Raw genomic sequence first — 16,691 nt, forward strand, 5'->3', positions numbered from 1 at the left:
ATACCTGCCATAATTTTTTCCATGTCTGGACTTCCAAATGTGTCAGAATATATGGCCTCCCTCATATGTCTTCCTCAAATGTACATTTGGAGGTCCTCCATTGAAGACCATAAACCAGCATGAAGCAGTACATCTCTTATTGGGCCATGTTTGATGATGCCCCCATCAACCAGTCTATAATAGAATGATTTTCATTATACTGGATGGCAGCATATAATCTTTGCCTCAGGGCTGGGTGTATGGTTATAGATGCTAGCGTGGACATTTCTGTCTCATTAACTAACACACTTTCAGCTCCTGTATCCCATAGTCTTAGGAGCCATGATGGTATGCTTTCCCTGGGCTTTTGATGGAACCACTGTACTAGGTCCATCAACTCATTTGCTGCATATTGAGCAAGCTGTTACATGCAAGTACGTTTCAGCAGGGAGCTATTGGTCAGGAGGCACCCCTGCTGGTCTATCTTGCACTTTTTTCATTTTCCAAGTTATAATTGGGCAGATCTCAAAGGGCTTCAAGATCCAATTTAGAGATCTTGTCCTCTGAGGTTCCCAGATCCATTATCTCAGTGGACTTGAGTGTCCTCAATTGAAATGCTACATTATCTAAACCCTGGAAATAATCAAACAGGATGGAGAGGAAAAACAATTCCTGTAAACCCACAGGGGTCCCCATTTTTCAACAAAAGCAGCTAAGCTGTTATAGGGTGACCCCTTAAGTCCCAGGATTTGACCTGGGAGCATTTGTTCCAGGGGGGTAATGTTCTCCCCCCCTGCCCCATTTGAAGATATTCCAAATGGGAGACATATCAGTCAATGACCTTTCCTTTTTTCCAGGCCTGCCTGGATCAACAATTGCAGGGTGAATGCCCCAGAAAAATAGTAACCACACAAAATAATGAAAGTGGACAGTATATTTTTATATGGCTTATCCAGTTGTCACAAAGACAATCGCTAAATAAAGAAAGGCTCACCTGTCACTAACAGTCAAGGCTTACCTGGAACTCCACAGGGAAGGGATCTTCAACAAGTGATCCTTCACCAGTTGTGGTCAGTCCTTAAATGGGGTCTGAGAGAGGTGGAGCCAGACTCCACTCCTTCAGGTCACACAACTACATTGCCTTCACCTGTGCTCCTGTAGCTGACTCAGTGCTCGCCTCAGGTGATCAATTAGTGGTTCAGGCCATGATTCAACAGTTCCCATACAGAGGGAAAGATAAAAACTGTTCAACTGTTACAAGACACTGGCTTTTTCTCTTTCAGATTTACCTAGCAGTGGGTGTTTCCTAGCTGTCTCACCTTCAGTGTTATTATAAGGCATTTAGTTTTTTGACACACTCTCTCTCTCATTTTATATATTGTATTGTATTATTTTGCATTCTAGTATTTTTTAATAAAATTAGCTTTTTTCCTCAGATTGTTGCTACTGTTTTGTTTTTAGGCCCATCTTCCTTTTCCTTTTTTCCTTTCCCAGGGTGTGGGTCTGTGGGTCTCCTGCCCCAGTTGTCATGGAACTGAGCCAAACCAGCCTGTAAATCATTGACAGAGTAGTAAGAAGAATTATATTTAATGATGCATACTTACAAGGGACAGCATTTATTTTATGTTGGGAACTTCCCAAGGAGTGTATCATAAACTGTTCCAGGCAATGGAACTTGGCATCATGGCCCAAGAGTACACTGAAGCTCCCATAATTCATACCAGACCAGGACAGATATCAATGTTTGTTAATTCAAGCAAAATTTCTGGTCATTTCAAATGAATCTATTCTGCCAGTTCTTACTGAAATTTGTTTTGCTGTTGTGTGCTACAAATTCAGTTATGCTAGGGCAGCTGCTATAAGGATGGAACAAAGCTTTTGCTTTTTTGTAGTGTTCTGATGTTAATGAAGCATCCCTGCATGGCGTGCAGCTGGTGTAGGTGACTTGCAGCCTCTCACTGTGGTTGTCCAAAGGGGAAGCAGACATAATTGCCCTTCTCATTGCTACCTGGCAGTCTTGTAGTTGGTGCTACTGAGAATTCCTCACTTTTGCCATTGTACTGTGCTGCTAGTGCACGGCTCATTTGTTTTTTCAGCCATTATAGTGACAGTCTTTCTCCTGAAAAACTGTAATTGGTTTATTTTGCCTGCATTTACTTATACCCTTAATGTGCGTTAAGAAACTAAGAAACTATGCAGCATAAATCTCATTCACTGCTTTTTTGCATTGGGAAAATTTTGCTGCTTATACTGACTTAAGTGATGGTCATCCAAAAGTCAATTAATTTGCTTTGATACTAGCCCACTTAGTTGGTTTAGCTCAGACTTTTCCTAGGAATATGCTAGCATAGATCTTCAAAAGAGAACAGATTAAAGACAGAGCTACAATCTTGCCAGGTGATATTTGCCTATGTTGGTTTCTGTTTTTTCTTGCGCATGGGGAGGTTAGGAGACAGTGTAGAAAGGACTTTGCTAATCTCACACCCTAAGTTATTTCTGGCCTTCTGCTTTGGACTTTTAGGATCTGTCATGGAATGCACTTATTTTTGGAACTATTTGTAATCATTGTTTTGGCTTATTTGATGTTACTTACTCTGATTTTCACCACTGGGTCACTAATGGAGAAGTTAATGTGGATCTCAGTTGTGCAAAAACCACTGAGACATTCCTCAGTTTGGGATGAGGAAAACAGTCTCGTTATGGATCAGAAGTTAGGATTTCAGTGGCTAACTGCTGTTGCTTAAGCATAGTTGAAACAAATGAAGGAAAACTTTAAAGGATGGGATTTCTATTTCCACCACTCAATGGGGTAAGCCAAAAGCTGTGTCTGATTCTTCCTTTTAATATCTTGTGATGGTCCAGCCCTTTTTTGGGCTCCTTTTTGCTGTAGTAACATGTCCTAACCTTCATAATATGTTATGTATGAAATGCTCATTCATAAATGTTATGTATGAAGAAATGAAATGTTTCTTCTTGTGGAAGAAATAGATTCTTTTGCCTATTTAAAGGCAAATCCCTGAGAATTTCATTCACTGACTGCTTGCAGCCTTTTCACTGAAAGGAGCAATGAATACTAATTTCATGCATACCTTCTCTGGGCCCTTTCTGATACAGCAGATGCTCCTCATATTTGCTTTCTCTGCGTGATTTTCTAAGGCTGAAAATTTGCACTCTTGTCCAAGAAGTTAATCCCTATGTCTAATCAATATTTTATTTTATTTTATTTTTCTATACTTAAGTATCCCAGTTTTTGAGATAGATTGGCTGACAGCACAGATAATATTCAAGATGAAAACACACTTTGTTTTTATAGGACTGCATAATGAGGTGGGTTTTTTCCTTCTTACCTATTACCTTTTGACTACTGCTGAGCAACAAAGCAGCATAGGTTTTCTTCCCACGAGTCTCTGCTTGAGAACTTTCTACTAACCATAAGGCATACCTTCCATTCCAAACATTATATTTTAATGTTAATCCTCCTTTATTTGATTTTTGTGTGGCATTTGGGATTTGAGTGTACTCAAGATGCTTGGAGCACTTTTAGACCTCAGAAAATCAATTAGTGCATTTGCATGTGGAAATGATGTTTACAGAAATAATTTATTTTCTAGAATAATATACTTCAACTCAACTTACTTACAGCAGGGCCAGAATCAGGCTCAAATTTTCCAATTAGTTGGCTATATTAAGATCTATATGCTGACATCCTAGATTGGATTGTTTCCCTCTTAAAACAGTTTTAAAGAGCATCTCATTAGTGAAGGTAGTTGAAATAACTTTTTTTTTCTTTGAGTAAGAATTCTTCATACAGGATAAGAGACATCTTATGTGTTTGCCACCTGTAATTCATCTACAACTTAGCCTTGAATGCTGTTTCACATGAGTAGTCTTCAGCTCTCTGTGTGAAGTCATAGTGGATTTAGAATGGGTAAAGCTTTGCCCTGCAATTTTTGGCAATCAGAAACTCTGTACATACTGATTCTTGAATTAAGTGATTCCTGGCTTTTACTGTAGTGATGAGTAATGATATTTTGCATTTATTTGCAAAAATATATAACAGTTTTTAAAAATTGCAACTTGCTTTTTTTTTTTTAAGATTTTTTCTTCTACGTAAATGCAGAGGAGCATTTCAGGAAGAAATCAGGGGAAGATTTATTAACCTTTCCTGGTGCTTTATCAAAGCAATAGAAATTGCTAGGTACCCACAATAGAAGGATATCTCTGAGCTATAATTATAGCAGAGGACAAGTTTCTGCGCACATGGGACCTTTTCAAATACCATTAAGTGTGTCCTTGCATTAGTGTAGTGGAAATGCTAAGTCACAGCTTTAAATAGAGACCAAGCACCTGGTAGAAAGACAGGGCCAACCCAGGGGAGCTCAGGTGCAAGCAACTCACCTGAGTGACCAGAGGGGTGGAGCTAGGATCCACCCCTTCCCAGATCTCATTTAAGGGTTGGCAGTAGAGGCAAGGGTATCTCTGGGGGCCTGCCTACATACCTGAGGCCTTCTGAAAGTAAGCAGCTTCTTTTATTCTGTGCCCATGGTTGTTGTGTATGAGTGAATCCTCAGTGGTTACAGTGTGTTTTCCATCATGTTTTTAGTGCTATGAGTGTGTTTGGGACAAGCTTTACTGCTACTGGAAAAAAGATGGGAGCATCTGACAGAAAAAATCTTGACAGGAAGTACTGGTTTCCAGATCTTTTTATGTGGGGTGTGGCATGGAAAGGCACAATTTTTCAGTATTTCTTTCATTTTGCCTGATGCTATATGGTGTTTTAATGTAGATATATCATGAGGTTTTTACAAGAGAAAGTAAGCATAGTTAACAAGATTTCTAACTCCTTAGTTTAGGCAGACTGATCTCCTAAATTGGCTTATATTTTTATTTAAATATTATTTTAAAATAATTAATTACTATTTTGAGAAGACCAGCCTATTTGGCTGAAGAAGCAATAAGGAAAATTGCCCAGAGGCAGGAATAATTATGGCATAAAGTATCACAATTTTTTTCTCTGTTTGTTCCTGACTTTTCTATTATTATTTTTTTATGCTACGCTCTGTTTGTTTTTTTTTTTTTAAGAACTGTACATTGTGACTAACAGGATAATCACTTTCAGAATTTTTAGCAAGACATATGCATTCTACAGTATTCAAGAGGTGCATTTTTATTTTTCTGCTTTGTTTATATGTGTTGGAAGTGAGAAACTGATTCTGTGTCAGGATGTGACTTACAGGAAAACCTGTTGCCTATTAATCCTTTTGTTATTGCTTTTGGAAAATATGTGACATGGGACAGTGAGAGTAAAGTAAGGTATCGTTTGCTCTGCACTCATTACTCAGTGTTTATGTGCCCACAAAGCTTGTGCTTAACTCTGTCAACAATTATGTGCGTGATTAACTTTTTACTACGTATTATTTCAGGATAACTCTATACATATAAATTCAAGGGCTGAATGTGTTGATGTAAAAATAAATGCACCTTTTGTGTCTGTTTCATATGTGTTCATAATGAGAGAACAAAAGCACGTAATTACTAGCTTTTTCTTTTCTTTTTTACCTTTAAAGAAGTTGTTTACTGGGAAAAATTGCTACGTGGCACTGTGGTCTTTGAAGTATGGGGCACCCTATTCTTAACAATAATTCTTCAAATAAGTGTGCTGTTGGCTTCGGCTGTGAGATTTATCAAGTGTGCATATGAAAAATGTATTTTAAAGACTTATCTATCATGTGAGTTTTTAATACTACTTCCTTGAATTGTATTTTTCTGGCTTTTAATGCTCCTGATTTACTTGATAGCAGTTTAAACTATTGTCTTGAGAATCAGACGGATGTGATGTTTGGTCTTTATCTTTCCTTTTAAATGAATAAAGAGTTCCTGGCTTGTACAAAAACAAGAAGTTTCACCCCGAAGTCATTTCAGTCCTCTCTGTTGTGGTAACAATGTTGGTGTAGGTTAAGGGTAGCAACTGGAAGAGCTTCTTTTTGATGAAAAAAAAAAAAAAGATTCATGTAGAAGGTATGTTTTTATTTTTATTTTTACCAGTTTAACTAGAAATGGAAAAGTGTAGAGGGCTATATACTGGCAGATCTTACTGATTACATTTGGATTTGTTAGTAGTACCTGCTCTACAGGGGAAAGCTTCAAACTTAGAACTGACTGGGACATAAAAGGGGACTGAAGATGGGTTTTATATCTTGTGTTGTATCTTTTCCTCTTTATAAAATTGAGGGGCTAAAAGCCTAATGCAAATTGGATTCAGCCACAATTATACAGTGCATGTACTAAAAATATACCTGATACAAGTTGTAGTTATATTGTTATGTTTGCTACTGTTTGTTGATGGATAGCCCTGTTGCTGGTTTAGATAACAAAGAGAACTGTGTCTCTGGACCTAGACTTTGTACCAAGAAAATAAGGTGATTCTGCTTGAAATCAATTACTGAATATGTTCCATGCCTCTGGGAACGCATGTATGATAGGAGGAGCTCAATCCTTGCATGAGGGAACTGGTAATAGAATGCTGGTAATAAAGAATGCCTGCTTTCCAACACTATAATTTGAGTTTTAGAGTTTCCTGATTGATCAATTTATGGTTCTATGGTATTGTACCAGCAAATGTGTAATCTGAGAATAATGCTTATTGTTTATTATTATTTTGCAGTCATTCCCATGTAGTTGTCAGTTCTTAGTTATCTTGCAGAATTATGTCAGATTGGCATTTGCATGTTTATATGACTAGCATTTATAACATGGTGTTCTTCCTGTAATAAGCATGGCAAGCTGCACTTCTATGTATGTGACTGTGAGCTGGACCTGCATAATTGATATTAATAAAAAACGTATACTTGTAAGCTGATATAACTTTGCTCTGTGAAATACATTCAAGCATTTTATTGAAGGATTTTTTCCTTTAGGAAGAGATGTATCTGATTCCCTGGCATTAATATATTAAGTATTTAATAATGGTATATTTAAACCACAAGAGAGGCTTATGTTCACTGAATTAACTCATTTAGATTGAAAATCAGCAGTTATTCGAAGAGCTCCCTGCAGACATCTTGTCACAGAATAGATCTATGATTCACTGTCTGCATGACAGTCATCTCATACTTTTAAAGACCTGGGATTATAGGAGGCAACTGGTAGACGTATGGAAAACAGAAGCTAGCATTGTGATTTTTGAAAACAGGAAACGACAGAAAAACTGATTTTGATGAAAGGAAGTTTGCATCCTGGGTTTCTAATCCTTGCATAATTCCTTCCTTTTCTTCTCCGCCATTATCTTGAGTATTACCAACTGGAAATCAGTGAAGTACCATATGGTTATAAAGAACTGCCAGTTAGGTCTGTGAGCTGCTGCAGAACCTTTGTATTCCCTTTGATGTTAGAGAAAGATGCACAAATTACGTAGCAGGGGTGACTTCTGTTGAGTTGGCTGATCTGGTTTGAGTGGCTTGCATCTTCCTGTCTGGTTGTCTGATAAATAACATAGCATACTAAAGAACTTTGCAAGCACAAACTTGTGTACATTAGCTTAACATACACACATATTCTAATTTCCACAAGGAATTCAACTTATTTCTTGTAATAAGTGAAAATGGGAACAAATAAGAGTTTATCTCCTAGATTACTACATTTTAAGAGGCATGGATAGACAACTGAATTGCTGTGGATGTCTATGTAAATGGAAGCTTTCTGAAATGGTGTAGATCTTCAAAAATAACTTTACACACAAAAACAAGAAAATGGTGTGCTGTCATGTAACAGGCTACACACCCCAAGCAAAGAGTATTCTAATGACTTGATTTTTGACAGATGCTCCTCTTGGCAGCGCTGACAGAGCTACTGCTGGTCACTGTAGCAACAGGTAGGAAAACATGTTTGTTTCTTGATGCCTTGAAACTATCTAGGTTGATCTGAAAGTAGTGCCTCCTATTTATTACCATGGAAACTAAAACATATACAAAGAGCATGATAACTGTTGTTCGCTATGACTATGTATAAGTGTACACAATAAGTGATGCACATACAGTTGCTCACCACCTGCTGACTAATGCCCATCTAGACCCCAAGTAGTGAAAGGAAAGATTGGAGGCTTTCTATACCTTTCAAAACTTTCCTTCTGCATTATGTTGTATGGTATGGAATATCTCTTCAGCTAATTTTTCAGCTGTCCTGATTCTGTCCCATCTGAGTACCTTGACCCCTTATGCCTCCCAGCTCTTTGTGTTCCCCTTCATTGTAGGACAGTAGAAAGAACTGAGTATCCTTGGCTCTGCTCAGCAATGGCTAGGAATGCTGGTGTGTTATCAACATTGTTGTTCTCCTCAACAGAATATAGCATCATACTCAATGCTCTGAATTCTCTCTCAGATGGAGCTAAAACAATAACACTATTTTATAGAGCAAATTCTCAGCTACAAAGCACTATTTTTGGCTGTAGTCACCACCATTAACTATGCATTTTTACCTGCAATGAATAAGAGCCTTCATGCTGTGTTCATTTAAGAAAAAAAAAGTGTGGCTGTCTGAAATATGGCTCTTCTTTCAAATCATTGTCACCACTGCTGCAACACATCACCTGCCTTCTCACTGTGCTAATATCCACTGTTTGGTCTCCATAAATGTTGAACAAATGTTGATAAATGTCAGTGGGTGCAATTTTTTTCCTTACGTAGGAATTCAATTCCATACCTTTGCTTTGTACACATTTCCACATCAGATGCCATTTTGTCAGACTGATCTTCTGGTGCCATGTGTCACATGGTCACCAAATTTAATGGATTACTGTTGGGAGTGTTCAATCTCTACCTCCATGCTGCCAACATCTGTTTCTGTATCGTGTGCTGGCCTTCAAAATCAAGGTTTTACTTTCACAGTAGCTGTCATTTAATGTATTTTCACTGTTTCTTCTGCAAGATTGTTTTTCTCTCTTTGCACTTCTAATCCTGCAGTTCTTAATCAGTGAATGTTCTCCTGATACTGGAGGCATCAATAAGGTTATTTTTGGCTCTCTAGCTTTCAAAAAGTACTGTGTTGGGTCACTAAGGCTATAATGTCTGGCTTCTCATGCTAGGGAGCTTCACTATTACCCTATTGAATTTGATGGGATTAAGAGCAGGCACAAATATACGAGTGCATGGCATTATTTAAAGTACTGAAATTATCTCTGCAAATTTTAGGTCAGTAGAAGTATAGAGAAAAAGCCTTGCCACTGATGTATATAGTAATTAAAAAAATCTATTCCTGATTATATAGGCTGTCATATCAGATATATGTTCTACCCAGAAGCTAGAGGTAAAAGTCTAGGACAGATAATATTCAGTGCTTTAAAAAATAATACCAGCAGGTAAATGATCATTTCATAATTTAAGAATTTTAACTTTGCAAGTTATAATGTTTTGATATTCAGGATCATCAGGTTCAGAGTCATCAGTTTCCCGTTGCAGCCTTTTTGGGAACAATCACATCAAAACCTTTGACGGTTCTTTCTACAGTTTTGCTGGGGACTGCAGCTACCTCCTTGCTGGTGACTGTCACAAACACTCTTTCATGCTCCTGGGTGAGTCTAAGCAAGATATGAAGTAGTAACAGTTGAAGCTTTCTTTTAGTTTTGAGTTTTCTAGAGGAATGTGATTTTTTTTCTAGAGGGATGTGAATACAGAAATAAGAGCCACATTCCACTGTGGAACTGATTTTTTTATCTGTATGCTCAGTCATCACATTAAGAAAATCATTCTCAGATACTTTCAGGAACCTAAGTGTCTGTCTTTGCTTCCTTTCTCAGCATATGCATGTGGATTTCTTTTTGTTTTGAATATCTGGCAGTGAAGTGCAATCTGTGCTGAGTAAAGCATCCCAGTCTGGGCAGAACTGGCTGGCTCAGAGTCTGACATCTTGTCTAGAATGGGTGCTTCATTGTGCAAGCAACCATGATGAGGTCAGAGCTAGGCAATGGACAAAGCAGAAATTGATAGGCAGAGGAAGAATATCTCAACTCTCCTAATCTGTCTTAGAATATGTTAACTTTGTCTTTGTGTGTGTGTGTTGGGAAATGGCTGCAGGAGCAGGGAGGTCACGGTGATATGTACGAGCATAGTTTGCACTGCAGCACAGACTATACTTATGGAAAAGTATTAAATGTTGATAGGAGGTCACGATGTCCCTGGGCCAAGTGACAAACAACTCAAAGCGGACATGAACTGTTTCAGCTGAGCAACACAAGTTGCCAAGACATCTATGGGAAACTTCTGTGATTATGTTGTTCAGCCTGCCTTCAGCGAAGAGAGCCTCACAGGACTGCTGATAATTGTAACTATAGGTATTTTTTAGAGTAAGCTGTCCTTGATAGTCTATTCTGTTTAGCTAACAGGTGTTCCCTTTGGGCTCTGTGTTATGCACTGGCCACGCTGATACAGTGCTCAGAGGAAACTACGCTGTTTGAACCTTGAGAAAAGTAAAAGCAGGAGATGGTCTGTGGTGAGTGGGAGAGGAAAAGTACCCTTTGAACAGGGGACACCCTGCCAGCGCTGCCTTTCGCATCTGCTGCCGATACATTCCTGCCTGGTTTCTTAGGATTAGGATGATATCAAAAGTTGCCTTCTCCAGAATGTGTTTCTCACTGCTGTTAATTGTTGGGAGTTGTTTTAAAGTTGTTTTTCTCAAGGCTCTCTACCAATGGTTGTTGTAATATTTTCTATACGCCCCTGTCTTAAACACTGTAAGAATAAGGCTGTCCGGGTAATAAACTGAAGCCTGATCACTCATATATTGATTTCTGTCGTGCTTCCCTGCCCGAGAGCAATCGACTCGGACCCTGATATCCACAGCATGTATGTGCTTCTGCTTTTGAGAAACTGTGAGTGAGGTAGCCCTGCTCAGTTGGGCAGCCAGTACTGGCATCAAGCTCTTAAAGACCAGCTGAGATGGTTAGAGGGCTTACTAAGAACAAAGTTACTCAGACTTAATTCTTCCCTCAGTTCAGTAGGTTCCACTCTCTTATTTTATTTTTTAAACTGTTGAGTTGTGGGTGTTCTGATTCTTTTGGGGAGAAGGCTAGGAAGGGAAAGATTAGGGATCATAGAGGATGACTGATTCATCTTCTCTGGAACTCTTCTGGTATGCAAGGTGAGATGGAGAATTCAGTGACTGGAGACAGTAATGAGAAAAGCTTGAGTCTGCAGCTTCAGGCTGTGCAGCTCAGAGTTGATGCTACCAGCCCTTATCTTGGGACTATGTCTGTATTTCACATTATCTACTTCATTGATTACAAGGCTCTTGAAAGTGATAGAAATGCTGGAAGCATTTCCAGCACTGTAGCACATTCTTATAAGTTACTGTCCACAGTGCCAAAACTAACAGTATTTGCTTATATAACATCTTCAGGTAACTACAAGGATGGTAAGAAAATTGGTTTCACTATGTATCTTGGAGAGTATTTCAACCTTCGTTTCTTGTTGGATGGAAGTGTGACACAGGAAGACAAAAGGTACTAGTACTATTGGAACAGTAAATATTATTTTATCCTGCTGGAATATGCTTAGTGTTATATTCTGAGAAATTCTTATTTTTCATCACAGGGTTTCCATACCTTTTGCTTCCAATGGTGTCTTTATAGAGAAGGAAGCAGGTTATTATAAAATATCCAGCAGTGATTGTGGCTTTGTGGTGAAGATTGATATCAGTGGGAATATTCAAATATTCCTTCAAGAAAAACACTATAATAAGACCTGTGGGCTGTGTGGAAATTTCAATAAATTTGCTGAAGATGACTTCAGAACTCAAGAAGGTAAGACTAATTCGGTGTGCTTGTACTGTGATGTACTCTGTGCACCTTTCCTAATGAATGTCTCCATAATGATTTTGCTGAATCAGAAAAATGTTTCCACAAACATGACAGGTACTCATCTTGGTGAAATGAGAAGCTGTTCAAGTTCTTTCGTCTTCCCTTCCTCATAAAGGGAATTGATGTAGTTTCAAAACTGTAGAATCTCATTTCTGAGCAAAACCCAGTGCTCTAGGTTTAATGCTTAGAAACCTTCAATGACTGAAATGGTCTGGGCTAAATTATGTGTAGTACAGTGATGCTGGGGAACAGATGAAACAATCTAGCAAAAAAGATACAACAAAAAAAGGTACAATACTCCCTGATTCAACTTTTTAAATCAGTTAGACAAGTGAGAAAATGAATAGAAAGTGTTTCAATAGCAGAATGTTAAATCCAGAGTGTTGCTCCTGGCAGATTTGTACATAGATGAGGCATAAAATACTGCTGTAAACTGTTCACCTTTTTCCTCTGAGATGAGTTGTTGTGCTAAAAGTGCACCTTATATCATGGCAGCTCCTAGCAGGAGGGAGAGACAAGATAATTTTTGCTGCTCTCCGCACCTTTATGTAAAGTCTGTCAGTACGAGTGAAGATAAGTGTTTTGGAAAAGTCACGAACATAGCTTTTAAGGATAATCTTGATTCTAAATGTATTTCAGTATGGTTGGTTATTAGCATGCACTCTAAAATATTTAGAATATACTAAGTTCATTAATTAGTATGTTAAATTGATATTGTAAAGTATGTCTTAAATTATATAGAAAATGAGAGAGACAGAACTACACAGAAGAACCTGACATTGGCCTGGGGATGTGAATTACTGATGCCTAGGATTCATAGGCATGTCTTCAATGTACAGATGAAACTGTTTTCATGTATTTTAAAGTAATCGATACGCCCTTCAGCAGTGCCAGTAATAAGAAATTTGTCTTACAGAATTGCTTGTCTGAGTAAGAGAGGAATTTCCTCTGTGTTTTTGGACCTATGGACCCCTGTCCTGGGTAAGGGAGAGAAGGAGGGAAAAGGTAGGGAGATGGGCTTAAAAATAAACAGTAGTAATAATCTAAGGGAGGAAAACTACTTTACTAAATATGATAGCATAATCCAAGATAACACAATATTAAACAATTTAGTTGGAATTGAAGCTGATAAATCAAATACAATGAGTATCCAAAACCAAAGGCCTTACTGTAATGCTGAAGGCAAGATGGCTACGGAATGCAAATCATAGAGGTGAGCAGAAAAAGAAGGGAAAAAAAGGGATTGTCTTGTGATTTTGTGAGAAGTTTTATCTTTCCCTCTAACTGGGAAATGGAGCAGTGAACTCTTCTGGAATTTGAAGCTCTCTTCTGAGAACCAGGTACCTCAAAATATCAACAATCCATAAAACTGGAGCATGAACTCTAACTCCCAGTGTACTACATGATGTTATGATGTGGAATACTGATAACAAAAAAATCATAAAACCATGACAATCCTTAGTCTATATTTGCAATCTGTATTATAAATCTATATTTGCAATCTGTCATAAATTGAAGCGTTGCTGTTTTTAGGTGTCTAACCTAAGTTACATTTGTAAGTCTATAATATCTTGGTTAAGAGAAAAATGTCAAATCTGCTGTCTCTATTACACCCACCCTTTATTACACCTACCCTCAGTGTAGTTTTCATGACTACCCATCAGATGAGGAAACATCTTAGTGTTTAGTAATCTGTTTTTGTACTTAGTGTACAGCACAGTACTCAATTAAATTTTGATTATAAATTTTGATTGTAAATACATTAGAAATGTAGAAACATAGAAAAACTAGGTTGGAAAGGACCTACAACATCATCTAGCCCAACCATCTTCCTATCACCTTCTCTATTCGCTAAGCTTATATCATATCCCTTAGCACCTCATCTAGATGTTTCTTGAACAGCTCTAGGGATGGTGACTCCACCACTTCCCTAGACAGGCCATTTCAGTGTTTGACCACTCCTTCAGAGAAAAAGTTTTCCCTCATATCCAATCTAAATTTTCCCTGGTGCAACATGTGGCCATTGCCTCTCTTCCTGTCACTAGTTATCCAGGAGAAGAGGCTGGTATCTCCCTTGAGGAATTTGTAGACCATGGTGAGGTCTCCCCTGAGCCTTCTCCAAACTAAACAATCTCAGCTTCTTCAGCCACTCCTCATAAGACTTGTGCTTCAGACCCCTCACCACTCTCTCTCTCTCTCTGAACGTGTTCCAGGGCCTCAATGTCTTTCTTGTAGTGAAGGGCTCATAACTGAACACAGCACTCAAGGTGTGGTCACACCAGGGCTGAGTACAGGGGGATGATCACCTCCCTGCTCCTTCTGGCCGCACTATTTCTAATGCAGGATAGGATGCCATTGGCCTTCTTGGCCACCTGGGCACACTGTTCAGCCAAGCATCAACCAAGCCATTGTCACAGAATATTACATATCACACATAAAGGGTATTTAGGTAGTATTTAATCCTTTTTCAAGGGTTCAGTGGTGTAAAGCAAACAAAGATGATGACAGAGCCTTTATTTCAGATATATGTACTATAGAAGAAGATACTAAAGAAGGGGGAATTAACTCACCCCTCCCATTTTAGTTAAGGAATTCAACCTCCTCTTATTCAAACTCTGGTGTGCTGGAAGGAAGAGAGCAAGGGGGGGGTGGGGGGTGGACAGCCAGTGCAGGCTCTGAGCATATATGTACTCCTGGAAGCACCACTGTGAGGAGGAAAGAGAGAGGATGGGTAGATTTGGACTTTCCTGCTCTGGTCACTTAGGTGCTCATTTAATGGTTCAGGCTGTGATCAGGCAATTGCATTGTACTCCACTCCTTCACAGCATGAACCAACAACTGAGCAGGTAGGGCATAATCTCCTGCTGTTTTGGTGGCTCAAATTACAGAGTACATTGCAACAGTTGTCCAATACCTGCTGTAATGTAGAGTGTTAAGGCACTGAAGGCCATTATTTGCAGTCTTTTTTTGTCGTTCTGTTGGGCCAGTACTTGATGATCCTTCTGGAGGCATATCTTCTTTAAGGACCCGTAGCAGTTCAGTTGCACGCTTACCAGTTCCCAAAAATTCAACAGTCCACCACTGGATGTCATGATGTTTCCTAATGGACACTGGAGCATGCTGGAGTGTTGTTCCTACTGGCTGTCCTGTGAACTTAACAACCTCAAGGGGAGTAATACAGATGTTTAAAAGGTATGAGGAGGGGTAGGTCTGCCCTCCATGATAGCATACAGGTCGTATTTTGGTCTTGAGTCAACATCTCTGTCTGTACTGGGGCATGTCCTGGTCTTCAATACCATACCCTCTGGCCTGATATCTGTGGCTGTACTATATCAGGTACTGAGGGGGGAAGGGGTTCTAATTTACCATAAGGACATGATTAATGTACCCTTGGCCATGTCAATTGGAGCGTCAACTACTACCTCTGCTGGCCATGCACCAACCACTGGAGGGTTTAGTGATCCTCCAACCTCTAATGATCTCCCCCAAGGTGCAAGGAGACCACACCATTTTGGTCATACTTGCACCTTCCAAGGCCATTTTACCTTGTGTTTCCCAGACTCTAGGTCCTCAGGAACAGGGAGCAGAAGATTATTCCCAGCTTGTGGTAAGAAAGGTGTCCTTGCTTGTGATTTGTATCCTAAGCAGGGAGGTCCAAATTGTCTGCAGCATTCTAAAAGCACTGGGTCTGCCATCCCTTGGTCTCTCATTCAAGTCCCACAGGGTTGCATAAAGCCTCTTGGTCTACCCCTGCAAGGACTGTGAGTCTGATTTCAGAGCAGCCTTCAGGATTCTGTTATACTTTTCTATTAGGACTGCTCCCATTGGATTATAGGGCAGATGAAACCACTATTTGATATTGTTGTTGTCAGCCCACTTTTGCACAGTTGTACCTGTGAAATGTGTACCTTGGTCTCTCTCGATGACCTCAGGAGTTCCATGTGATAGCATCAACCTAGTTAGAGCTTTAATGGTATAGGCTTGGTTTGCCTTTGCTACAGAATAGGCTTGCATCAGTCCACTCACTGTGTCAACACAGGTTAGGGAATATCTGACAGCCTCTGATCAAGGAAGGGACCTATGTAATCGATCTGACGTTGCCATAAAGGGTTGTGTCCTCTAGTGAGATGGACTGTTGTTTCTGGCAGAGATCTTGGTCACATTTGTGAGCAACTGTCACAGTCCTGATGTGCCTGGACAATATTCAGTAACTGTATGGGCAGCCCCCATGTTTTAGCTGCTGCCCACATGGTTTTCTGACCTGTATGCTGTAATTTCTGATGCAACCAATGGGCATGATCTTTGGCCGATGTATTTCCTTGCCATTGAACTTGAGCCAGTGTGTCAGCTTCATCGTTGCCTGGTGACTGCAAGGGGTGATGCCCAGAAACATGGTATGCTCATACAGTCCTGCGCCCAACCACATTTGTCACACTCCAATGTAAAGGAGGGAGACAAGGTTCTTAGATTGTGTATACTCGGCGTGAGATTAAGAAGCAATGGTTCAAATGTTGGTCCAACCAGGTTATTACAAATATTGACCAGGAAGATGGGGAGGAGGAAGGCGGACACTGTTATTAATAAGGGTGATGGGGAAGGGAAGGTGAGCAATAGGAAAGATAGGAAAGAAGCAAGGATTTGTACAATGCAGGGAAAGTCACCAGCCAGGATCCTAGGGGCAGTCTGGTTGCAAGCGGCTCAAACGATCTGAGGCAGAAGAGCAGGGGTGGCAGAAGTGGGGAGAACAGCAGCAGCAATGGGCCTCCTTGAGACCGGGTCAGCAGAGGAGAAAGCAGCATGGGTTCAGCCCAGGAACAGCGTCAGCCAGCACCAGAGAAGTGGCTGGGGCTCAACCCCAAGAGGG

At 39.7% G+C, this 16,691-nt stretch overlaps 1 protein-coding gene across 4 annotated transcripts in view; it reads left to right on the forward strand.

The window, feature by feature from the left end:
• Nucleotides 1–7,797: 7,797 nt before the first annotated feature.
• Nucleotides 7,798–16,691, forward strand: part of VWF (von Willebrand factor) — a 115,122-nt gene continuing 106,228 nt past the window's right edge. Inside the window, exons 1-4 of one of the 4 annotated variants that reach the window (XM_065742304.1) lie at nt 7,798–7,849; nt 9,395–9,544; nt 11,368–11,470; nt 11,562–11,770. In XM_065742304.1, the coding sequence (XP_065598376.1) occupies nt 7,798–7,849; nt 9,395–9,544; nt 11,368–11,470; nt 11,562–11,770 (514 nt within the window). Of the gene's footprint in view, nt 7,850–9,319; nt 9,545–11,367; nt 11,471–11,561; nt 11,771–16,691 lie in introns of those variants that run through there. The other 3 variants (XM_065742308.1, XM_065742307.1, XM_065742306.1) reach the window with 3 other exon arrangements.

Source organism: Cyrtonyx montezumae, unplaced genomic scaffold (assembly GCF_038088225.1).
Source record: "Cyrtonyx montezumae isolate F1298 unplaced genomic scaffold, pur_monq_1.0 scaffold_3, whole genome shotgun sequence".
Classification (NCBI taxonomy): Eukaryota; Metazoa; Chordata; class Aves; order Galliformes; family Odontophoridae; genus Cyrtonyx; species Cyrtonyx montezumae.